Raw genomic sequence first — 25,082 nt, forward strand, 5'->3', positions numbered from 1 at the left:
GTTAGAATTTTTTGTATTCGAATTTCTTTGAACAAAAAAATTCCGTCTAAAGTGGTTGAAATTTTTGCAAAATATGTAGAGATTAATATTTTTGAAAAATATCTACGAAGTTTTTAAAAATTTTGAAACAATGGCGATAATTTTTGTAGATAGGAGACGTATTACTAAAGCGTAACAATATTTTAAAATGTTTGTGATGTAAAAGAGTTGGAAAACACACGAAATTTGTCATCAAATAAAAAAGTTTAAACAAATTACATATCCAAACTCTGTTGAACACGCGTGGTTGAAAAAAGACTGATAAGCAGTTTGGCCGAGCCGAATGAATTAGAGTCAAGTTAAGCCTGGAAAATTCCTGCACGACAGCTTTATTCCCAACAAAGTGATTGCTTCAGAGGTTACACTCGGTTTTAATGGACCCATTTTAATTTATGAAAATGATCCCAGTCATCAAATTTGATGGCCTAAGTCAACATTACCAATTTTCGGTTTCAAATTTATCCTAATTCGCGAATTTACTTGCAGGGAAGAATTTTCAAAAAGAATATCCAAATAGAGTAATTATGCTTATAATTTCGTTCTAACGTAAATATTCTGGAATGTAAAGAGTTATAAAATTTGCAAAAATGCAAAGCAAAGCTAAGCTTGTAAGGTTCATCTGCCCCAGGAAACTGGTCCCATTGAAATCTTAGTGTACCAACTAAGAAATTCACATTGTCAGAAATTATTAAACAGATACGTGTGTAAAGACTATGTGTCAATAAATACATAAGTATGTACTGTAACGCCCCCTGTTCTAGCTATGGGGTTTGCGTGTCCCTGTCCACACCCACTTTCGTGGGTGCCCCTTATTTTGTGACTTTTGCGTGAATAATTTGTAAAAGTTCACTTTTTGGAGAAATTATAAATATATTTATTTGTATCAATATCGACTGAAAAATATTGATTTTATAATAAAGATCTATTTTATGCGTGGGAGAGCTAATTTATATATTTATTTTTGTTAACACTATCTAGATGAGAACTTAACCTAAAGCTTTTGAACAACTAAATCTTAAATTTCCTAAAATTACACACAGAAAAGAGGGTTAAATATTCCCGAAAAACCTATACAATAAATAACCTTGATGGTTGCCTACCTATCTTGCTCGTTCCGTGTCTGAAACAGAACTCTCCTCTTCACTCCTCTGCTTACGCTATATATTACATTCTGTGTTATAACCTATGATGTAGGGTTGCCGCGGGTAGCGGGTCGGGTACCCGTTACCCGCATACCCGCACGATTCTTGTGGATACCCGTTATCTGCGGGTAGCGAGAACTACCCGCACGGGTAACGGGTAGTTCAGTTTTTATTCAATTTTGGCCTAAATTAACTCACAAACAAAGTTAGAAGCTCATCAGTCCTTCCATTTGCACAAGTATGATTGTATTATTTATTCAAATCAAAATTTGTCATTTGCCAATAATAAGCGTTTATAGCTAGCGTGTCTTTTCGGAAGCCACAGCAGCCTACGGCAGCCACAAATACTTTTAATGTCCCGAAAATGCGGATAAATTATTGTTTCTCCAGAATAACTTGCCTGCTATAAAATAACTGGACTAATTTGACTTGTATTTGTGCGTATTAATGTAAAACTGACATTAATTTGCGCCGTGAAAACCCTCAAGCCGCTTGCAGACAAAAATTTAATTTGTTGACGAATTTTTAATGAATACTTCATTGAAACCAAAATTTCAAAAAATAAAACTAACAATTCAGATAGAACCTTGAGACAAACTGTATACACCAGATTGTGTATATGTAGGTAGCTAGTACATAATATCAAAACATCAAGCCAAAAATTACGGATCACATGATCCTTATCTTTCCGTTGATTGGCCAGTTTGAAGAAAAATATTGGCGGCAAAGTTCAATTCTCAAGTAAACTTTCTCCATCTATTTCCTGCAATGGACGAAAACCATGGTGAACGTTGAATTCTGCCCCCTAATAACATTTTCAACAATCGGAAAATTCAGCGGAAAGTTAAGTGTCATGTACTTCCAAATTTTTGAATTGATTTTTTTATATAAATTGCTAGGAAATTCCGGTGTAGCTTGAAAAAGGTTACATTGTAAGCCGAAAAGTTTGGTTTCCGAAATATCTAATGACATCTAGCAAATTATAGCATTAGTTACAGGCATAACATTATCTAAAACTACTTATCAACCCAAATGGGCAAATAATCTATGAAATCAAACTTATTCTGATGCTCGGTTAGTTTTTAACTTAATTCTCATAACGGGTAGCGGGTAACGGGTACCCGTGCGGGTACGGGTAGTGGTGTTGCGGGTAGCGGGTCGGGTAACGGGTAGCATTTTCGCAACCCGCGGCAACCCTACTATGATGACGTAGTGTGCTTGTAGCGCTGCTACCATCCTACACTCCTCATCCCTATCCTATTCTCCCCTTTGTAACAGTTGCCTATTACGTCACGATTCTTAACCTTTCACTTTAGGATTAATCCTGTGCGTGGAATCTTGACCTATGTGACCTTTTCTTGTTAAATACATATAGAATGATACTTGAATAATATATTCTTAACAAGAAAACTAAGTAAAAGTTAATATTACACGCAGCAAGTCGGACCCAATCCTGATGATCTAAATTTTCCATCATTGGATCGACTTGGTGCGTTGAATTTGCACTTATCTTAACTTTTCTTATTATATACATATACAATGATAGTTGATTATCATATTTATAACAAGAAAACTAAAGATAAGTTATTATCCTACGCACAGAAGTTGGCTTTGTCATGCATGATCTCTACCTGCACACTAAGTCATGGTTTGGACAACCATGAGAGGCGAGTTGCTACTTATATAATACGCTTCATATGAAACTAAATCTATGTAGTTGAATCCCTTGACCTTTGGAATGTTAATGTTGCATTTGCATTATCATTACAAAGGTTGCAGTATGTATTAAAGAAGCGTCTCTTGCGTATGGTTCAAATTGAGTATGGAATGAATGAATGAGTATTTAAATATGTATGTATTTGTGGATTTTGTGTAAGAGTTTAGACAAAATGTCTCAATTTCCCAAGTTTACAGTGAGCAGAGGACATAAATACATGTTTCTACTTAAATAAATATATTGAGTAGTCCTTAGTCGTAAATGAACGTGTTGCACCTTTATTCATTCATCTTCGAACCGAGCAAAGGATACATAACAATATTATCACTTGTTGCATATTATATATTTAATTTCATGGCATATCTAAACTGCAATATTATATTTTAACGCGATTTGAGCCGAATATTCATGTCTCCATTGGGGTATAGCATTATTTTAAGCTTTTTCTGAACCTCGTCACTCTCCACCACGAAAGCCTGCACGACCTAGGAATAAAATTATTTACACTTTTAAAAATAATGTTACACTTTTGATAACTAGATAGATACATAAATTTGATAAATAAACTATATTAATCCAGTGTATGTAATACATACTATGTATATATCAAATTCATGTTTCTCCTGATTTAATGTGTTTTAATTAACATAGGAAATTTAAAGCATTGCCTTTGGTAAAAGGGTACACTCTAAAAAATAATGTTACCTTCTGAGAAGCAAATCCTCTCTTTCTTAATCAAATATGCTTAAATAAATCTTGAGTACATAAACTTTGATTTTTACCAAGTTCATGTTAATTTTGATTTAGCATAATTTACTTAATTTAGTATTTAGAGTGCATTTAATTTTCAAAAGGATAGCATTAATTTTAAGAGTTTATTTTAAGAGCTTATTTTCAAATGATCATATTAAACTCGCAGGAATGCAATAATTTACCCCAATATATACACTCAAAACAAAAATTTGTCAAATCAACACCGCCGGTGTCAATATATGACTTAACCGCCTTGGTTACAATTGTGATTCCGAGTGGTAATGAAATTTTTTCCGTCCGGTCATAATATTACCACTACCGGTATCAAAACCAGCATAACTCGGAATCAAAATTGTAACCAAGGCGGTTACGTCATATATTGACACCGGCGGTGTTGATTCGATAAATTTTTTTTAGAGTGTACCTTTGCGATAAAGAGTTTCATCAAATTGTACGCCAAAAGTTTTCCGGCACACATTCTTTTCCCCATGCCGAAGGGGTAATAGGCATTTTCCGATCTCTTTACTTCCCCCGTATCCACGTCCCGCTCCTCCCCCAACCATCGGCCAGGCCAGAATTTTTCCGGATTAGAAAAGAATGAGGGGTTTTTATGGGACGAAAAGGACGATAGAATGACAGCATACTGAATAAATAAAGAGCGTCAGAAGGATTAAGTTCACGTCTTGATGCATTTTGTTTGTAGGCATCAGAGCTGGGCAATATGCTTTGTCATAGTGTGTACATAAATGCTTTTGAGATGTTTTTTTTTCTTTGATGGAATTAGGATTCCTAGGTCACAAAAAGGTAAAAGTTTAGATACATGGAGATTACAATTATTATGTAAAAACGTTGATGGCAACCATTGTCTTTGTATCCTTAGCATTGTGAAATTGCTTACCAAATAACTGTAAAGACGGGCAAGTAAAATAAAAACCGTAAAAATTGTAACCTTTACAACGCGTCTTTGGAGGCAAAATCTTAATACTCTTGTAACCGTAGTAACTAATTTTATGATTGAATATTTAATACTAAGGGTACGAAGGAATCATAACCCTCGATATCGTCTTGTGGAATTGACACCCTCCATATTGATTATCGTCTTTTTGTTGCTGTAACAACCCTAAAACTTCAAATTTCTGAGAAGGACGGAGCTTGAACTACTGTGTCTCGACAAAGTATTTTTCCCAGCTCTGAACATTTCTTAATTAATGATTTATAAGTAATTTACGTCCGCTGTAACGTTGTAGCCACCAAGGACCACGTCATTAGAATTCTTTCGAATAACTAGTTGTGCGGTGGAAAAGAGGCGGAAGACTTCTTTACAAGTGGTGTTGAGATATGGTAATTTTTGGAGGTCCTTGTACACCACATTTTTCCCGGGTCTGCAAACTTGCTCAATTTCTTGCAAAATTTTCTCTTGAACGTCGGGATTCCTACCCAAGGAGAATAGTATCCAGAGGAAGGTTAAGCTAACCTAAAATGTAAAATTACGCTTAAACTAACTTATTCGAACTAAAGAAACTTTTTGGTTAGGGCATCCAAAATCGGAAATTTTCGGAAAACCGGTTAATTGTGTTCTACTCACCTGGTCGCTAATGTCCGCAGTCATATCGGTAAAATATACTCTCATTTCTTCGTCAGATGCGTTGTAGACGTTTTTTATTCGATGCAAAAGCCCAAATTCTTCCGACGACCCGCCAGTCGCGGCCATGGTCTCCAACGCAATATCGATACATTTGCGACCTACAGATTTCAAATATCGGTTTTAGGCTGATTTTTAAGAGTATAAAAATCAAATTGTGACTAATTTTGTAGTGGTCGACCTGTTTCTAAATTTTTCAGGGTGTATTCATCATATTCCTTGAGCCCAAAACCGGTCGCTATTTGAATCGGGTGGGTGTTAAGGTCAAACGTGGCGGCGTTCAATTTTATCGCTTCAGAGGCCAAAGTTTTCACGCTGGAGCCGGCTTGGGACAAGAACGTCTCATAATGTTGACCATAAGTCATCGTCATTTTAGCTGTAGAAGCAATTAGTAAATAAGACATGTACTTTATGTTATGCAAATATGTCTAATTGTTGCTCAGGGTTTCTATCCGTTGTTTTGAATGACATTTTTTTAAGTTAAGAATTTCCGACAATTAGATTAATTGAGATTTCTGCCTATGAGGATTTTGACGATTTCACTGCTAAAACGTGAAAGGTTGTTGACAGGCAAAATTTAGTCTTAAAATTCGCATAGATACAAATTCTAATTAATCCGATTTTTTAAAATTCTCAACTTGACATATTCAAAAACTGATCTGAATTTGAAAGTGGTGAAACCTCAATGTTAAATATTTCTCACCAGCAATGAAAAACTCGTAACAATCCTGTTCGATATTTCTTATATGTCCGCCCTTTGTTTCCATTGACATGGTCGTCCAGTGATCCATTAACCTCTTCAATACCGGGTCGACCGAGTCGAATAACGTTTCCATATATTGACCAGCCACCTTAAGGAGTACTTCGGCCATTATAGTTCGACCTCGACAAAACTCTTTACCATCTCTGCAAAATATTCCTCTGTCGATTTTATGTTTCTCATAAAAAGCTTCACTTGAAGGGAGCTGGGAGGAATTAAAAGACAAATTTTTAGTACATGATTAAGCTAGCGGGCAAGGGAGGTGTCCCAGCGTATGCTCCCTGATTTTGACCAAATTAGAATCAATCGGTCTCGAATTTAAATATGATGGTATTTACAAAATAAACAATTTCTCGATGGTCACATTTAGTGCAGATAAGTATTTGCTGAAACATCCCAAAAAATTTAATAAATTTTATAATTTCTCAAGAGTTGCTGACGGTTTTCTCCTTTTCGGAAGCAAATGTTTGCAAAAAACGATAATTGGGAAATCGTGTCATTTTTAAATTTCAAATTATTTAAATTTATGGTTGAGTGACACTATTTTTTCCAAAATCGTAGCTGGGAGCCATTAAACAGGTTTCCAATCTTTAATTATAAATACAATAGGCGTACTCACGACAACGTCTTATTTCGCTCAGTTGGAAAACTTGTGAAGATAACAAAATTTGTGCCTTGAGGGGATTCGCAACATATAGATCTTTCGGTGGATGTACGAGATTTGCGAAGCCCTATATTTTTATATTGCTTGCATGGGATTCTGTAATTTAAATGCCGAAGATAAGTTTGAGAAATACTCTTGTGAAATATGTGAAGCTGTCAAATTCCTGGGCAAATATGCGAAAAAAATGTCACAGTTTTCCAACAAAATTTTTGTAAAATCTAGCAAACCTTGGCGAGTTATTTACTATGCTGAATTTGCGAGATTTGCGAAGGTGGCCGTGAGTACGCTCAATATAAATGCATACCTTTAACCTGATTGGATAGTTCGGTTCAGGTCTAAAAATTTCTTCGTAAAGGGCTGGATGATTTATAAATACGAATTTTTGCGGGCCAAGTTTTGTTCTAAAAATGTGCCCCGTTTCAATCACAATTTTTAACATAATTTATTACAAGAATTTGTACTCTTAGAAATCTGGTATTAAAATAAAACCAAACGATATTCATATAACTATGTATGACTCTGCCGAAATGGCCTTGATAAATAATACCGTGTTGTTGCACCTCGATATTAAAGTTTAACCATAAATTTTACGAATCGGCATTCATACATAATTTTAATACCAAGCGGTAGCAACTTTAATACCTATAAATCAATACCAGATTTCTAACAGTGCAGAGGTCAACGCAGCCGATTGGGCGCCACCGATGTATTTTACGTGCCGCCGCTGCGGACAAATTCGATTTTCTACTCGTACAACTTGCACGCCGCCGCCGTTAAAAAATCATCAAAAAATTAGCCAGCCGACTCAAAATTCGTATACGTTGACCTCTATAACAGAGTGTACATGTACATATTTGCATAACATACTTGAAAATTGGTCCATATTTTTCATGTAAACTGGAAATGTAGTCCAACAATTTTTCCGGACCCCCAAACTTGTTCAAGGTTAGAGCATCTCCCAACACAGGGCGCCAGATCGTGGGTCCAGGAATTTCCCACGTGGCCTTAATTTTGGCACCAAATTTATCCGTGTCCGGAATCAAAGATGGGCAAGCTAAACTTAAAACAAAGTCACGGATCCAGGTCCAAATTTTTAGCAGGATCCAGAAACCTGGCAGTTCAAGTGCCTCCATATTTTGTATTGACCATTTCACGATATTTATTATCTTTGATGACAAATTTTAGAAGTAATTCACACAGTCATTGATAACTTAGTAAAATCTACAAATTTAATTTTGCAAATTCTACTGAAGAAAAAGATAATGTAGGCAAGTTTGCAAAAATGTATTAAGTAATTTTCCTTTGAAATATTTGTACATTTTTGCAAATGTTATGCATACACATTTATTGATTTAGAGAGACTTTATACGCCACGATTCCAAGCTGGAGACTGATTTACTGTATGTGTTTCAATGCTTAATAAATCATTGGATATGCGAGGTCAGGCTTAACATTTTTAAGCGTCTCACATTTTTATGCAAAAAGTTTAATGTATGACACAATGTGACAAACTTTATGATTTCAAGCTCAACCTTGGCTGCAGATTGGGTGTTATTGACGCAGGCAGACATTTAGCAACTACCTACCTCTACAACAAGTAAAATATTATGCATCGTAATTAAATTGATACATAAGAAATGCTCCTTTTTTATACATTGGCGTCTTTAAGGGGCTGCACAGAAAGCATGTAATCGATTTAAGGAGGGGTAGGGGTCAAGGCATCCCATCCTTCGATGTTAATTATAATATGGAGCGTACATGTTGGTCATACCAAGGGGGTAGGGGCAAAAATTCCCCGAAAATTTATCACATGCTTCATGTACGGCCTCTTTTGGATCAAGTAATAAGTTTGTCAATGGAGTATTTATAATGAAGTTTGGAGTGCAATGAATAAATGAGCAAATGCGAGTTAGATAACCATTCCATTTTAATACTATAAGTTTACGTGAGTGGATCTTTATACATAAATTCTTGAGATGAATGGAGTGAGTTAAGATTAGTATGTGTAAGTGCATAATGAGTCAACCTTAACCAATCATTAAATTACTTACCTTACGTAAAAATTGTATGAATGATTTTACCTATACTTGTGATCAAGGCTCTTTTGAGTGCCCGAGTTGGCTTTGAAAACGGATTAATAAATGACTTGAGTGCATATGTATGTACCAAGAGATTTATGAGGGTCGGACCATCAATACATACGTACATAGCTTGACCTTGGACGAATAAATTTGGGGTGCTTGCCTGACATAATATAATCCAATGCGAGATCGACACGCTTGGTCCACATGGATTTCAAAACTCTTCTCCGGGTTTTATATGAGGTTGAATTTTGTTGGGCAACAAATTTTCATTTCGTTTTTGCATCTGCATTTGCACCATATTACAGAATCATATTACTCATCAAACATCTTTAAAATCCATAAAAACATAAAATATATACATATGTATGGATGAATAATTTCATCTCAAATGGGTTTGGAATTTTAAGTTGAACTGGAGTAAATTTATCGACTCACAATACACCGTCCAATGTTGAATTATATAATATGAGTGGTGATGTCGCAGGAAATACATTTTGGGCGTACAAGAAATGGGAGGCAATTTATATAGGCCCGAAATTGAAAGAGGATGTAGAATCGAGCATTCCGTCTAATGTTACTTTGACATGTAGCACATCTGGTAAATTATCCACATCGTTAAGCGAATGCTTTGTAGAAAATAGGTAGTACATCATGTCACAATATTTTTTATATCTTGAAAGCTGGTCACACCAAACAACAATACGTTCCTATAATAAATTTTTTGGCAGACAATAATATGCCTGAATTTAATTTCAAAGTTATCCCTGAGAAATCCGCTAAATATATTATGAAACTAAACTTTATCCTCACCTTTGAAATGAGCCTTTTTCAAGTCTCAAATTAATGACCCCACACTTCGGGTAATGTGTAGCACTCGTGTACTTGGGGTAGATGATGGAAGAATCGTGCGAAATAAAGGACCATTTATGGAGGCGAGTTGAGATTTTGAAATTAAGAAGAGCGGTTTTTATTCTCAAAGGCTTTCCAATTGGGATAGGACGCAGCTACAGAAAGGATCTTGCCTTACTATGACGACCCCAGTACTGTGGCTGCTCTTTGCTCATATATATACTCAACATGTACCTAATATATATCTATATACCATAACTTTATTGGCCTGAATAAAAACAGTATGAGTGGCCGAAAATTTGCGTTTTTCTCCCTCAAAAACAAAAAGAGAAAAACTTCGCGAGAAAATGCGAATTTTCGGTCACGTTTACCCTCATAACTTTGTTTAAACTGAGCATTATGAAAAATCCCGAAACACGTGTTCAATTATTTATCTAAGGCTAAATAATGATCGTGATTTTGTCAAAATTGGAGCGAGACCGCTGGCGTCATCGCATTGTTAGTAAAATGGTGTACAGGATGTGGCAGTGGAATTGCAGCCTCGAGAGGGGACTTGTGAAAAGTGCAGCTTTGCCATAATAGGTCAGCCTCATTAAATATGTAACCCATTCTTCTTTCTTCTCATTAATCGTGAATGCCTCAGAGCATTCAGTGATTAATGTTGCGATCATCATTGCGAGTCATCTCTCTCAATTTGCAAGTTCTCTTCAAGTAATCCCACTTTCTATTCCTGCTTCTCGGACCGACGGGCCAATAACGATACAACATGTAGGTATACATATAGGTACATGTTTTAGTATATAAACAGGTCCCAGCAGCAGTACAAGGGGTTGTCATTGTAGGACAAGTTTCCTGTCTGCTGCTGCTGGCCTGCCCCAATATCTTTGTAATTGGGTAACTCAAGAGTGAATAAAAAGATCTTGTCTCGATTCTCAACCTGCCTCCCAAACACACAATTTATTCGACAAACACAATTTGGCGCAATTCATCCCTCATCTCTAAGTGACACAACTTCCTGGCCATTTGTGGGGTCATAGAAAGAATTGATACTTATTAGCTCATTTCATTTGCTAGAGAAGATTACCGGTGAAGAGTCAGCTAAATGTGAAGCCTCGAAGTGCATAATTCGTTCCTTTAAAGGCACCAACCTCCGGAATTAAGTCAGTGGTTGATATGTATAGGAAAGCAGTCACACGTTAAAAACTAGTGTCACATCTCGTATTGACACATTTGTCTACATTCATGTCTTCACTTAGTAATATGAACATGCATAAGTGACCGATACCCAAGAAAATACCTAACCTAACAATACATGCATATGTTAAGTTATTTAAACTACACAAATTCCAGGAGCTAGCCTTGTCGACTACGCTTTATTTCCCCTACATTATCTTTGACTTCACGACCAGATGATGCTTGCAAAAAAACATGCATTAGCGGCCACATAAAATGCGCAGGCGCCGCGGTCGTCCGACATAAATATAAATAACACATATAAATTACACAGGTCATTGCCATACTTTTTTAGTTTTATGGAACCACCCTTCCCTTTATCTTTTTTGAATAATTGGGCTCCGTAGAGTCGCAAACTGTAAATTTTCGCCCCCAAATTTTTCCTATTTGTTCCGCTGCATAGGAAATAGCACGGTCATAGATGCCAAGGTCTTTGCACTGTAGTTTGAGTCATAATAAACAACTATATCGCGCGTCGTGTCGACGAAAATAAAAGCCGCATGACCAGAACCAGAATAAAATTTAGGCAAAAAATCACGATAAAATTCAGACATAAATGTGACAGGAATAAAGAGAAAATCCTTGTTGTTTGCGTGCATATCGACTAAAAAGTCATAGTTCGTAAAGAAGAGATGTTCGCTGCGAGTTCTACCGAGTTTTGAATCTACACACAAAAATTTAAACACATACGTACTTGAAATGTCCACATTGGGTGGGGTGACTCGAGACGAGAGCAAAGCGTTCGTAATGGAATCATAAGCTCCCTCTGAGTCGTCATCATCTTCAGTGCTAACGTCATAAGATTTGAGAGGATCTAGGTTCCCAGTTGTAACTTGAGTCAGGTCTGGGTATGCATCCCACCTTAGGCCTCGCCACAAAAGTTTGTACTATGGTGACCAGACCGGATATTTGGTTCCAAACATTGTGGCAGTTAATTTATACAGGAATACGCGACCCCGCCCTTGCCGCTGAATGATGACAGTGAAGGATTGGAATAACTAACAATAAATAAATAAAACAATTTTGTGTTATTATTATTTTCTTAATTTAAAATATAAATAAAAAAATATAAATATAAATATAAATATATAAATAAATACATTTAAATATAAATAAAATTTTACAAAAATATATAGAAATAAGATCCATTAAAATTTGTTATTCTAAAATCGGAAAATTGAAATAAATAATTTTACTCACAAATAAAGCCCTCGCGTGATCAAACCTCTTCGCAGGATACACTCGCTTCCAAACCTTTTCACCTTCCTTGACTTTTAAAGATTTTAACAACTTCACTTGGTCGGGCACAGTTTTGGTATCGAAATATTTAAAATCCCGGTTACTCAACCATTTCAGGGTAAGATTAAAATCATAAAAACAACTAAGGAGCAACAAAGCGGTTCCACGAAAAAATTCAAAATGGAGTTACGCACCAAAAGACGTTGCATTTGCTTGCACCTTGGTCTAACTTAGACTATAAAACCTTTTGTTACATTTCCACGAGTTGGGGTATCAATGTTTGACCACATGAAAAAAGGGTAATTTTCAAGAATTCTATATTTGATTCTACCTGTTTTAGGGCAACTTTTCTTGTCAAGCATATAGGAATTGACTTTTGCTTTGCATAAAAGCCAGTTTTTATCCATAATTTTCATAATTATGCACTTTATTTTTACACGATCCATTTCCAAGAAATATGCATACCTTTATTTATAAACGACCCTGTAATGCCCAGAAATTTTTACGCGACTAAATTTCCAAGAAGCACCTAAAAGACATTTCTTGACGAAATTCCAAGAATTTTGGGGAAACATTTTTCAGGACACCAAGCAATAAAGGACTCAGTCAAGCAGCAGACTTTACTGCAACAAAATGGATTCCTGGGAAAGTTTTTGCGATTCTTGTTGCGCTTTTCATATTATTCACTGTCAAAATTGTGCTGCTCGTCATTGTGTAAATGTATGTACCGTCCAACTATGTACATACATCTTGCAATTAACAACATGGTGAAAACTGTCAGAAAAGTACTGTCCTAGTGTTTGTAACGATATACTTTCAAATCTCGTCCTGCCCCATATCCCGATATCATTAAATTATGTAGTGACTGTAATTACGATCACAGTGAAAAGTGCACTTTCTGTTCTGTATCACATTGTCCTAGTAAATGTACAATTCTATTGGCTGACTTTGAAGATTCACCAACTCCTGACACGCGAGGCCTGTCGCAATTATACACTCGCTCGCTCGAAAACAACCCAGGCTGGATTACAGAACGGGTGCGTGCAAAATATGTGTGAATTCCTCACTTACAAAGGAGCATTAGGTATGCACTACCAACAATGTCATGGATCAACGACAGCTGAACCACTCTACTTTAATCAAGAAGGTGAAGGTCTCATAACCGGCTTCGTCTTTTTAACACCATGCTAAATACCGTACGAGTTTATTCCTTGGACATCTGTAACCACACTTACAATGACTTAGCTAACGTTTTTAGACTAGTTGTTCGTGAATTCGAATCCATAATGCAAGCAGAGTTGGATGAACACAATTGTGTAAGGATAGCAACGGAGATGCACGCCCACTTTAACCGACCGTATCTAGCTGCAGATGTCGAAAATTATAGTTAACTTTATTTTTGTAGTGTATACATTAATTTAAGAATATATGCGTTGCTAACATAGTTAACAATATCGATCTACTATCAATGTAAATATGTACACATTTGTGCAGCAGGTTACACTGTTAAATATTTGATATACCACGCACGTGTTGATTTCAAGTCAATCGTACTAAAGATTCGTATTACATAAAATTATTCCGGACCGTAACAAAATTACTAGGTAATTACTTATTTAGTAATACCACTTTTTTATCGTCACATTTAGTCAAACTCGTATGTGCATATGTTCTAGAACGACAAATTATTTAATTTTTGAATATATATTTTTTAGTTTTGTATTTCTGTAATTTTTTGGCTTTTTTCTTCTTAAATTTTATAGATTTTGTATTTTTCACTTTGAAATCACCATTTATGTCTCAATGCAGATAATTTAATACCAATTCCTTAGTTTAACTATCCGCATATTTAAATTAAATGTTTCACCATTTTCAAATCTGAATTGTGTACACATTCTGATAATGTACATAATCTTTATTATCGATAAATGTGCCATTTTTTACGTTTTTTGTTCAATTTAGCAGATTCGTGCAATCAGCCAACATGTTTGCAGCGGAGAAATATGCAGAAATTTGTATGCTATTGTTCATCTCAATTCTTTTAAATTGCTAAAATAGATTAAGGTAAGTGTGGAGTACGAAAATGAAGCCTCCACTGAACCCAATAAAGCACAATCACGTTAACCAAGGTTTTTTTACTTCCAGTTTTTTACTGCTTTGTTTGCATCGGTTGCTCAGTCTCTTTGGTACTAAGCAATATATTTCGTTGTTACCACAAGAGTTATTCTTCACTCTTTTAAACACCTTGATCATTTCGATTTGATCGGATCGACTTTGTGGTGGGGGTGCTGATGGTGAGGGAGGTCATGCCCTCACAAAAAAGATAATCCGGAACTTGTGCGTCGAAAATCTTGCATGACTCCTAGACCCGTGGAATTGAGTGACGCAAATCCATCAGAAATAATATCAGTAGAATCTCAATGAAGATCTAGTATGGTGTGAGGCGCTAGGGATGAAAAATGGAGACGAGAAACTCTTTATACCTGTCATAATTTCCATTTAATCTATTGAAGCTTCTGGGAGGAAATCTACGAGCTGTAGGAACAAAATTTATAATGTACACTCATCTATTTCTCTTATGCATATTAGCATTTTGTCTAAAATTTGTGGTTTCAATTCAGAAACTCGCATTTACGTTTCTATAAATATATCAATAGATTTCTCATAGATCTCATAGATCTATTTGAGTAGAATTCCACCCACAGGATCGACACCAGATGAGACAACTTTACGATCACGAACGAGGCTTAAATGGCATCGCATTTTCATTATGAATAAAGCTTCGGTGGAAACTTCGTGACGGATAAAAATATCATCTTTTGTGATGTAAGTTCATATCATAGAGTAACCAGTAACGCTTCCAATCATGTAGATCAATATTTCATAGCTAATTCGATTTTCTGGTTACGGTTATTTGGTAAATGATTGAAAATTCTAATTTTTAATAATTATTTTTCAATCATACTCCTCAATTTGAAAATTAGCTGGGCTGATACAGCAACCATTATGTTCATTTTTATAGCGAAAATGTGAAAGAAAAGTCAAGAAGTTTCATATGACCGGTTATATTTGATGACAAATACATATGTACAAATTCAAATCAATTTCGATTCTAAAGTAAACAATAATGGAATATTTAAAATTTTTCACGTATCAGGGAACGTTCGTAAATTATGTAACGCAAAAGGGACGCTGTTATCGCAAAAGGGACGCCCCCGCTCCTCCATTATATTGGTGTCACAAAGGCACCTCCCTCCTCTCGCGTTACATAACTTATGAACGTCTCCTCAACTTGGCTAAATCGGTTAAAATTATACATAGTTATGGCTGGATTGGACCGCGAATACTGCTAAAGTCGCACATCCTGGTGGGATAACCGTCCATAACATCTTCGCACAAGGTGGATGAACAATACAATCCGGACGAAAGGGGGCAATCGAGACAACGCGACTCCACGCAATTGGGGGCATTATAGGGCCCCATTACTTCATCCATACAGAATGGTTTTCCTGTTATCATCAAACATGTGTCAGAGGGTCAGTTGCAGTAGTACGTGCAGCAATTTCTCGAGTGACAGTGTCCCCCGGGGCAGCTTGACACCTGACGCGTCTCTGGCTTCCTTGGCGCGTACCACTCAAGTCCAGCTATGAATTTCAAAATTCAAATTATTATTCACAAATTTTAAACAAGATTTGAAGCCACACATTTTATGGTCACCCATTACCAAACCAAGGAATATATAAAGTTGCTTTCATTACATAAACTTCGAAATTAAAATTTTTAAATCTGCAAACTTGTCCTTTAAATTTGAAAAAATTTTGTAAAAGTGTCTTTACTTTACCTTTACAAATACCTGAGTGAAGTGTATGCAGAATGTTTAAATATTTTCGTGGTCACACCCTATAGAGTCGTGACTGAACGTTTTGGTGGTCACACCCTTTGGAGTCGTGACTGAATGTTTGTCCGTGGTCACACCCTTTAGAGTCGTGACTGAACGTTTTTCGTGGTCGCACCCTTTAGAGTCGTGACTGAACGTTTTCGTGGTCACGCCCTTTAGAGTCGTGACTGAACGTTTTTCGCAATAAACTAATAAAATCGTTTTTCTTAAGAGCCCGCATTGCGGGCTTCAGAGACTTGTGTTTAAATAAGTGCTTACTTGATGAGGCACTCGTAAGTTGGAAACTTCCCGCGAGGACAAATCCAACAAAGAAGGTGCTCAATATGACCAACTAGAAATTTAGAATTACATTTTTCGTAATTTCTAGATCATTTACAGGGTCAGGCGCGTAAGATATAACGATTTTGGCCTTGAATAACCCCGGAACGGTTTGTCGTAGCGGGTCAAAATTTTGAACCGACAAGCATGTTATCCTCAAATAGCCGTGTGCAAAAATTCAACTCTCTACTTTCAAAAATGCCTCCCCCACAGCCCCCAGAAGGTGAGACAGTCATTTCAACTTGTTCCAAAATAAATTTCGCCGGTGTTTGCAAAAAAAATTATTTAAATTTTCTGTTGAGGAATTTGAGTGAGTGATTGGTGACAATTGACGAAGAACTATTTTCCCTACAAGTCACTAATTGGGTTCGAAGAGCTTACTACACGACAAATGCCGAAAAACAATTCAAGAAATTTGGTGGTTTTCAGTGAGGAGAACTTTTTCAAACATTTTATGGTTGTGGGTGCAATGTCCGGTCGTGGTATCCTCCCACTTATCAAAGTCCCCCAAAAAGTGAACGTATCTACAAAGTATGATGTGGACCGTGTTTTGAAACCACTTTTAGAATAACATTTTCCTAAATTGTACGGTGAAAAAATAAACAAGGTGATTTTTCATCATGACTCAGTGACTTCGAAAACGACAACGTTGACTCAAGATAATGCAAACGACCTTGAACCTAGATTGGGGATAAAAATCATTTGGAATAGTGAAATACCTGTAAAATCCCCCGATATGAGTCAAATGGACTTATTTGGTTCGAATACTTGAAAAGAATATTTTTTCTGCGGAGACCGAATTTTTGAGACGGAGTTTGGAACGAGTTGAAATGACTGTCTCACCTTCTGGGGGCTGTGGGGGAGGCATTTTCGAAAGTAGAGAGTTGAATTTTTGCACACGGCTATTTGAGGATAACATGCTCGTCGGTTCAAAACTTTGACCCGCTGCGACAAACCGTTCCGGGGTTATTCAAGGTCAAAATCGTTATATTTTAAGCGCCTGACCCTACTGTACATAAATAATCTGCTCAACACCTGTCTCTCCCTCCATACATTGAAATCTTGGCAGTCATGAAGTTCACTAGCATCACACAGCATTCTATTTTTGTCCTGGTCGCATGTTAGTCATGCATTTGTGTAGACGCATTCTTAAAAATTATGTTACGCTTTTTGCAATGTAAATACACTATGCATAGATTAAGTTAACTGCACTAAATTCAGAGTACTGTTAACCAAACAGATAAGGAGTAAAGTTTACGCTGGATTTAGTATATTTTACTTAATTTGGAATTCACAATGCACTTGTGTACGTTTCAAAAGGGTAGCATTATCTTTAAGAGTGTGTGGCTCGTTCAGTACGGTGCCAAATCATATACATTTTAAAACCACATTTTTCCAGTTTGTCAAACCAGTTACATAACTTTTATTGCTGGCATTTATCCCAATCTGGGTACGTTTTACACATAGTTACACAACTTTTTGGGGGCGTGGATCATAATTCATATGCAATTTTCCTCCAGAATGAATGCGGTTGTGCGAAATATTATAAAGTTCAAGGCCATCGCTTCATCCAAACAGGTAATAATTCCGACCTGATTTTGCGTAAACGTTGAATCTCTACATTTCTAACAGATTTTAGACCTTTCTTCGTACTCTAAAATTCTTAGTGCATCAACTCATATGCTACATATACCCGTGTGCATGTACGAACGTATGTACATATGTATGTGCATAGTCATTTCCGTCCCGTACGTCCGGAAGCAAAAAGTGGGCAGAATGGAATACATGTGCCAAATATTATTTGTGGATTTTGTAGGATGGGCACCTCTGACGTCATTGCGGCTTCTTGAACGCCGCACTTTACCATTCTTCTCATTATTACTCACACATGCATACAGAAATATTAGTGGGTCGTGCATAAGGCATGTGATCAATTTAGGAGATCAAGTAGATTTTATAGATTTTATAGCCTTAATGTGTCCTGGTGTTCAAACCAGTTTTTTTTGTAATCTGATATCCATTAACACTTTAATATAGGTTGGCTGCAAGTCATCCTGTATGTAAAATGCCAAGGTTAATATAATTCTTCTTAGAGTGTATACTGTTAGAAATTTTGTAGCTATTGTCACGCACCTATTTCTTTCTCGGCATTGGAGTTATTATCAATTCGTATTAAAATTACACTGGTCAGTAAAAACTTTATTATGACATGGCAAAACTTTAATACGGATCGGTTAATAGTACACGATATTATTTATCAATACAAACTTAGGAGGGTCATACGTGAATACGGCTTGGTATTATTTTAATACTTGATTTCTAAGGGTATAATAATTTTTGCAAAAATTTCTCAACATTATTGGGCACAATATTTGGCAAATTTGGCACATCCTTTACGTCCGGTCACCCAGTTGGTCGTGTACTGATTACCCCTGCCATTATTTTAATAATAAATTTAATAGAGCGTAACATTTGGCACATGCTTTACGTCTGGTCCCCTGGTTAGTTAGTCGTGGTTATGCTGATCACCTTTCCTCCAGTTTTTTGGCAGGGATATTATTAGCGTCGTCTTTTGAAGCGTCTCCAAGAAAAAAATCAGACCGACTCGACAAAAGAGATGAAGTGAATTTAGCCAAGTTTAGAGTTCGCTAATGACATGTGAGACATAATGGATCGTCCTCCCGTTTCCAGTCTGAACACTAAAAATTATTATTTAGTCTTCTCCCAACTGTTCGAGAGTCGTGGCTGTTTATTTTTGTGCGGTGTGGTTACAGTTAAAAAGGAGCAAGTAATACAAGGAAAGTTGCAAAAAAAGTTGCACATTACTTCGTATCGTTTCGCATTTTTGAATGAATAAAGTAAACCCGGAGGATTTAATTAAACCAAAAGGTAAGAAACACTCTATTTAAAAAATTGCAGGCTTTGCAAAAATTTGAATACCTGTAAATCTGTTAAAATATTCTGAACTTATTGAAATTTTTGCAAATATTCCTCTACAATTAAAACAATACGGTAAATAAATTCTCATTGAAAATATCTATGTAAATATTTATATATATGTAAATATCAGTTTGCATTTTTTGCATATAGTAAGCTTTTGCAAACTTCAAAATACAAGTTTCTGAACAAAATTCATCTACAAATATTTCAAAATATTTTACATGTTTGCAAATATTCCTCTCAAATTAAAAAAACAGTTCAAACAAATTGTAATTAAACATAAACATTTTTTCATATGCCAATTTTTTTCAGGATGGGGTGCCCGACATACCCTCGTGCTCCTCGGATTCATGGCGTTAGGCGCCTCGTACGCCATGCGGTTCAACCTTGCGCTCGCCATCGTCGCCATGGTGGCTGACCATCCCACCAAGGTTGTAAACCCATCGAGCAATGAACCCGTCGCGGCGGCTGCCTCGTGCCAGCAGCACATCGCAAAGAAAAATGGAGTCGCAAATTCCTCGTTGGAAACTATGGAGGAGGAAAGTGCCAAAATTGCGAACATTTTGCGACTCGATATCCTCAAGGGGGACAAGTTAGACTGGACCGAGGCTGAACAAGGGATCGTGTTAGGCTCGTTTTTCTATGGTTACGTCCTTACGCAAATTCCGGGAGGATTGCTGGCTCAGAGATACAGTGCGAAATGGGTGTTGGGCATGGGAATCCTAATTTCTGCAATTTTTACGATTATTTCACCGATAACGGCCCCCTGGGGGAAGGAGTATTTCATCATGTGCAGATTTATGGAGGGATTGGCAGGGGTGAGTCATTTGTAGATTTTTTCATGAAAATTTGAATGGCTTGGGCACAAATCATTTTGCATGAAAAATTGAATGGAATTGGCACGGATTACTTTGCATGAAAAATTGCATAGCTTGGGCACGAATTACTTTGCATGAAAATTTGCATAGATTGGTACGAATTAATTTTTTGGCTACATTCTAAAAGTCTCTACACCTGCTGAGAAGATAATTGAAATTGTGTCAGTGTTTAGTCTACTCTTTGACATCTCCTGCCGGATTTTTTCCCTTAATAAATTGTCCATCTAATTAAAATCCATAATTTTATAAATATGGGAATTAATCCTGAAAATGGAAAATTTATTAATGCCGAGATTTTAATCTGTGTGTAAATTTCTTTAATTTTTAGGGATCCCTGGTACCCTCTATTCAGGTCATTTTGGCGAAATGGCTCCCACCCGCTGAACGGAGTGGCTATGTGAGTTGTGTTTTCTCAGGTGTGTAATTAAGTCTGAGAATTTTTAATAACTGCGAAGCAAATATGCTAATTTATTAATTATCCATTAAATATTTAGGGATCAGCGTCGGTACGGCGATAACGATGGTGGTGACGGGTTTTATCATCGAGCACTTAGGGTGGCCCTCCGTCTTTTATGTGATCGGCGTCCTCTCAATTTTTCACTTCGTCGCGTGGATGTACTTCGTCTACGACACGCCCGACCAACACCCAAGAATCTCCGTCCTCGAGAGAGAATACATTAAGGCTGCTATCGGACCTTCAACGACAAAGGTATCTAGAATTTCGCAAATATCAAAAAACATTGCGAAAACTGAATTTACGCAAAATGCTTTAATTTCAACGTTACATACATAAATGCTACAATTGGGGAGCGTATTCAGTTAGGGAAGTCAATAATTATTCAGCTCAAAAGGGTCTTATCAAGGGTGCAAATCTCATAAAGGCTATCCTTTTCCTATAAATTCTTTAAATTAAATTAAATAAAACTTTAGTGGCATTTAATTTTACAAAAATCTTCTGTTAAAAACAAGGTTATCATTTTCAGCAGTAAATGCACTCTAAATTCTAAATTACCTTAGCAAACTCTACAAACCCCAGAGTATATAAACTTTACTCTTTGTCAAGTTAACGTTACTCAGAATTCGATATGCATAATTTAATTTGCTTAATTTAGAATTAAGGCGGAATTTACTTTTCAAAAAGGCAGCATACTCATTCTTTAGTGTGTAATGAATAATCAAAAAAAATCACAAATATGTAATAGAAACTTTCATAAAAGTAAATTTCTCAAACAATTTTCTTGTACGACATATATTTGCAAAGTTTCCAATCATGTGTAAGGTCGGACCAGCAGAATTTACACATGTGCATTTATGGTCAAAATGCTCGTAAAATCTACCTCATCCTTCCCCGTTATTTTACTTTCTAATTTGGATTTGTTTCTTCATTGCAGGTCAAGTTGCCGACGCCCTGGAAGAAGATTTTCACCTCGGTCCCCGTTATAGTGATTTTCATCTCGCAGACGACGAAAGTGTGGGGCCTCTACACGCTGCTCAACCTCCTCCCAAAGTATTTTAAGAGCGTGCTGCACTTCGACATCAAAGAGGTGAGTGGATTATTAGTCGGTGTATGGACAAGGTCGACATTTTCATTTTCTGTGCCAGCTTCACAAACTAGAATAGAAACGAGAGGTATGTAAATACATAGTAAAAGTAGTGCAGGATGTCACGTGGTTGACATGGGTGACAGCGACGAGTGGTGATGAAGAAAGATGATTTTTTTCCTCGTGGGTTTCCTGGGTTAAGGCCAAAATTATGACGGGTACAAAACCGGTCCGAGTCGAGCTACATATATAAGCAGAGTCTGGCCAATTCCGGATTACATAAGAGATTAGAAAGTGGGAATTAATCCTGAATCGTGACTTCCACTGCGTTAAGTTTCGTCTAAAATTGAGATCAGAATTAGCTTAAAATTGGATTAAGTTTGCATTTGTTGAAGTGTCGAAACCAAAAGTTAGGAAATACTTAAATTAATCCTTAATCCAGAAGAACTCTCTAAAACTTCCTTAAAAAATAATTACTTAATTAATAAAATAATTACCCAAAATAATTTCTCCTTAGTCTATAATTTAAATCTTAATCCTGAACTTAAATTCTTAATCTCGATATGTATAAATCGCCAGTCTCTGCATAAGTAAAAGTTCCCGTACAAGTCTGACAGACATGTCAAGTTTTTTGGCACAATGGCTTAGATCACCTCATTTTCAGATATCCAAGAGTAAAACAAAACGTACATGTCACTGATGATATATGTATGAGATTTATATGAGAAGAGGATCCTGCATAGAAGATGTGCTCGATTTTAAGGAACATAAATTAGCACATGTTACATGTCATGCTGTTATTAACATATGGATGCCTTATTCAACTCCATGATTTTCTGCGCAGACGGTAATTTCTGGGTTTATTTTAATAGTTTAATATTTATTAAGGGGATAATAAGTAATATTAATCCGATATTACTTATTATCCCGCTGTAAATCCCGCACTTCATGTGGATTTGTGTAACTACTTAGATGTACATTTTTTTAGCAAACAGCGTTGGTCTTAATTATTAAATATGTATATTTACAAATCTAATCGTACCTTAAACAAATAACAAATCACGCATATTTATGTATCTACATACTTTCGCAATGAAAGACTACATATGTAATCATGCTAAATATTTATGAATGCCTAATTTCTGGAAAATTGCCTGAAACTTTTGGCATTAATTTTCATATTTGCAGAACAGTCTCACCTCAGCGTCCCCTCAAATCTGCATGTTTATCATTGCCACGGTCGTGACACACACGGGGGACTGGCTGATAGCCAAAAAGTACGTGTCCATCCTCACCTCAAGAAAGTTGTGTAACAGTATTGGTGAGAAATAATGAGAATTATGAAATCTGAAATTCTAAAAATTTATGGAAATTTTAATTTTTATAAATTTTCATGAACAGCTCAATGGGGCAGTTGCCTAGCCATGATTGGGGCCGCCTTAAGTGGATGTAATCGACTGTGGGCCCTAATTTTTGTCAATTTCGCTGTAGGATTTATGGGAGCGGGTAAAGAGTGTAGAAAACTTTGTAAAAATTGCCACTTTTTCAGCAAAGAAGGGCGTATTATTTATGAAACTATCAATTAAAGCAATTCACGAAGTCAATTGTAACTCTCGGTTTTGTGAAATAATTTTACAAACTGCTACAAAATAAAAAAAATGTCATTTAAAAAAATTGTAAGCTAAATTTCCTAAGGAATATTTGTAAAATAAGAATATAAAATTTTACTGAATTTACAGATTTTATAATGTTACAAAAGCCTGCGTGAATTGCCTCACTGTAAAAGTTACACAGTTTACAAGCAATCTTTGTTTGCATGAATTGCTCAATTTTTTCTAATTTCAGGGTTTGGAGGATGTCTGGTCAACGTGATTGATATCGCGCCAAATTTTGCTGGTGTTTTAATGGTAAGATTGAAATTCAGCTAATTGTACTCATATTCAGAGTCAGTAATGCGAAGTTGTGGTAATTTGCGAGTTTTCTTTTTGACAGGGAATTGGCAACACGTTTGGAAGTGTGACAGGTTTCGTAGCACCTGGCGTGGCTGGATGGATTCTTAGTAATAATGTGAGTGACGATTTTAGCATAAATGTGTAGAAGACCTGTTGTCCGATTTTTCGGGGTTTTTCGCCAAAACAGTTCGTTCATGTTGAGGGTATACACCATTGTGTTGGTATGCTTAGTATCGTAAAAATAGTTTTAGTAAAAGGAACCAGTCATATGCTTCCTCAAAATTGTACCCTTAGTAACGCGATTCTTGATTACGGAATCTTACCAAAATCTCTTAAACATCATAGTGCTAGAACTGCTAAAAATCTTAAATACCCTAAATATTAAATTCATATTTTGTGAACAATTAGTTCAAAATGTAATTCCCATATTTATAAATAATTCGCAAAAATTTAAATTTGCAAAAACTCCATTCTTCCAGGTGACCCTTGAACGTTGGCAGATCGTCTTCTTCATCGCCGCCGGCCTCATGTTTTTTGGCAATCTGAGCTACATCATTTTAGCCCAAACGGAAGAACTCGAGTGGAACCGACCCCCACCCGGGATTGGTCTTTCCGCCACGCCCACCCCAGAACCCGGCACGGCGGAAGAATCCTCCGACGAAGAAATACCCGAGTTACCAAAGGCCGACGATATCGCACACCCCGCCCACCACGCGCACCCTCATCGTCGCCACAGCGGGGCACGCCGCGACTCGCAAGCATTTATCCCGGCATTCAACCAACCCCGCGCGGGACGACGGTACTCCACCCTTTCAATGGGATTGTCGCAAGAGAGTTAAACAAGATTTATGCAAATGTACCTTCCACGGGAATAAAAGGCTACACAAAGAATATTTATGTAAAAAAGTGGGATTAAAAATTACTTTTTTTAAAAAAAACATTGTGTCTTGCATTGTGAGTGTGATTTTGCAAACCCGGAATCATAATAGGGCTAGGTCCATAAATTACGTAACTTCTGAGAGGGTCTGGAAGCCCAAAGTTTTGTGTGACAGGTTGATTTGCGCTACGTTTTTAAATATTTGTTTTTAAATATTTTACCCTTGGATGAGGGGAATGGGATGGTTAAAGAAAGCCACATTTTTCTGCGACATAATTTATGAACTCTCCCAAAACATTTGTGTACCTATGTATTTTAAGAATGGAATTTTCCATATGCATGTTTGTGCCGACAAGTTTACCCTGGTGCAAAATTTTTCCTGCACATGAGTGAAAGAAAATGAAATATTCTCGTACAATTGTACGTACATACAATTGCGTACACGTTTGTTAATATTGATGACAATATTTCTCCACATATACATATTTATGTAATTGAGGAAAGATTTACATAGGATTTTACTACCTAGTTAAGTATGAAATGCGAGCTGTCATCG

General features: G+C 36.4%; 2 protein-coding genes across 2 annotated transcripts; one reads left to right on the forward strand and one right to left on the reverse strand.

The window, feature by feature from the left end:
- Nucleotides 1-3,149: 3,149 nt before the first annotated feature.
- LOC110855340 (1,25-dihydroxyvitamin D(3) 24-hydroxylase, mitochondrial) lies at nt 3,150-8,094 on the reverse strand. The gene is made up of 8 exons (XM_022103770.2): nt 7,585-8,094; nt 7,022-7,118; nt 5,997-6,258; nt 5,475-5,669; nt 5,237-5,394; nt 4,880-5,125; nt 4,076-4,294; nt 3,150-3,383 (listed from the first exon to the last, which is right to left on the reverse strand). Exons 1-8 carry the CDS (start codon nt 7,848-7,850, stop codon nt 3,282-3,284), a joined length of 1,545 nt encoding a protein of 514 aa, XP_021959462.2. The 5' UTR covers nt 7,851-8,094; the 3' UTR covers nt 3,150-3,281.
- A 10,950-nt stretch (nt 8,095-19,044) lies between these two features.
- On the forward strand, nt 19,045-24,589 carry LOC110855481 (putative inorganic phosphate cotransporter). The gene is made up of 10 exons (XM_035856003.1): nt 19,045-19,227; nt 19,591-20,096; nt 20,485-20,572; nt 20,651-20,865; nt 21,548-21,700; nt 22,886-23,018; nt 23,099-23,203; nt 23,543-23,604; nt 23,690-23,764; nt 24,129-24,589. The coding sequence occupies exons 1-10, from the start codon at nt 19,188-19,190 to the stop codon at nt 24,486-24,488; spliced, it is 1,737 nt and encodes a 578-aa protein (XP_035711896.1). The 5' UTR covers nt 19,045-19,187; the 3' UTR covers nt 24,489-24,589.
- Nucleotides 24,590-25,082: the final 493 nt, after the last annotated feature.

The sequence above is a fragment of the Folsomia candida genome, unplaced genomic scaffold (genome assembly GCF_002217175.1).
Source record: "Folsomia candida strain VU population unplaced genomic scaffold, ASM221717v1 Fcan01_Sc012, whole genome shotgun sequence".
Classification (NCBI taxonomy): domain Eukaryota; kingdom Metazoa; phylum Arthropoda; class Collembola; order Entomobryomorpha; family Isotomidae; genus Folsomia; species Folsomia candida.

What these genes read in the sequence shown, in the direction of transcription:
- LOC110855340 (XM_022103770.2), bottom strand. Translation starts at nt 7,850, where the DNA reads ATGGAGGCACTTGAACTGCCAGGTTTCTGGATCCTGCTAAAAATTTGG. An exon ending in TTACGAGTTTTTCATTGCTG is followed by an intron (nt 5,670 to 5,996) that starts GTGAGAAATATT and finishes TTGCTTCTACAG; the next exon opens with CTAAAATGACGATGACTTAT. An exon ending in CTGCGGACATTAGCGACCAG is followed by an intron (nt 5,126 to 5,236) that starts GTGAGTAGAACA and finishes TTTACATTTTAG; the next exon opens with GTTAGCTTAACCTTCCTCTG.
- LOC110855481 (XM_035856003.1), top strand. Translation starts at nt 19,188, where the DNA reads ATGAATAAAGTAAACCCGGAGGATTTAATTAAACCAAAAG. An exon ending in TTATGGAGGGATTGGCAGGG is followed by an intron (nt 20,097 to 20,484) that starts GTGAGTCATTTG and finishes TTTAATTTTTAG; the next exon opens with GGATCCCTGGTACCCTCTAT. An exon ending in TCGGACCTTCAACGACAAAG is followed by an intron (nt 20,866 to 21,547) that starts GTATCTAGAATT and finishes TCTTCATTGCAG; the next exon opens with GTCAAGTTGCCGACGCCCTG.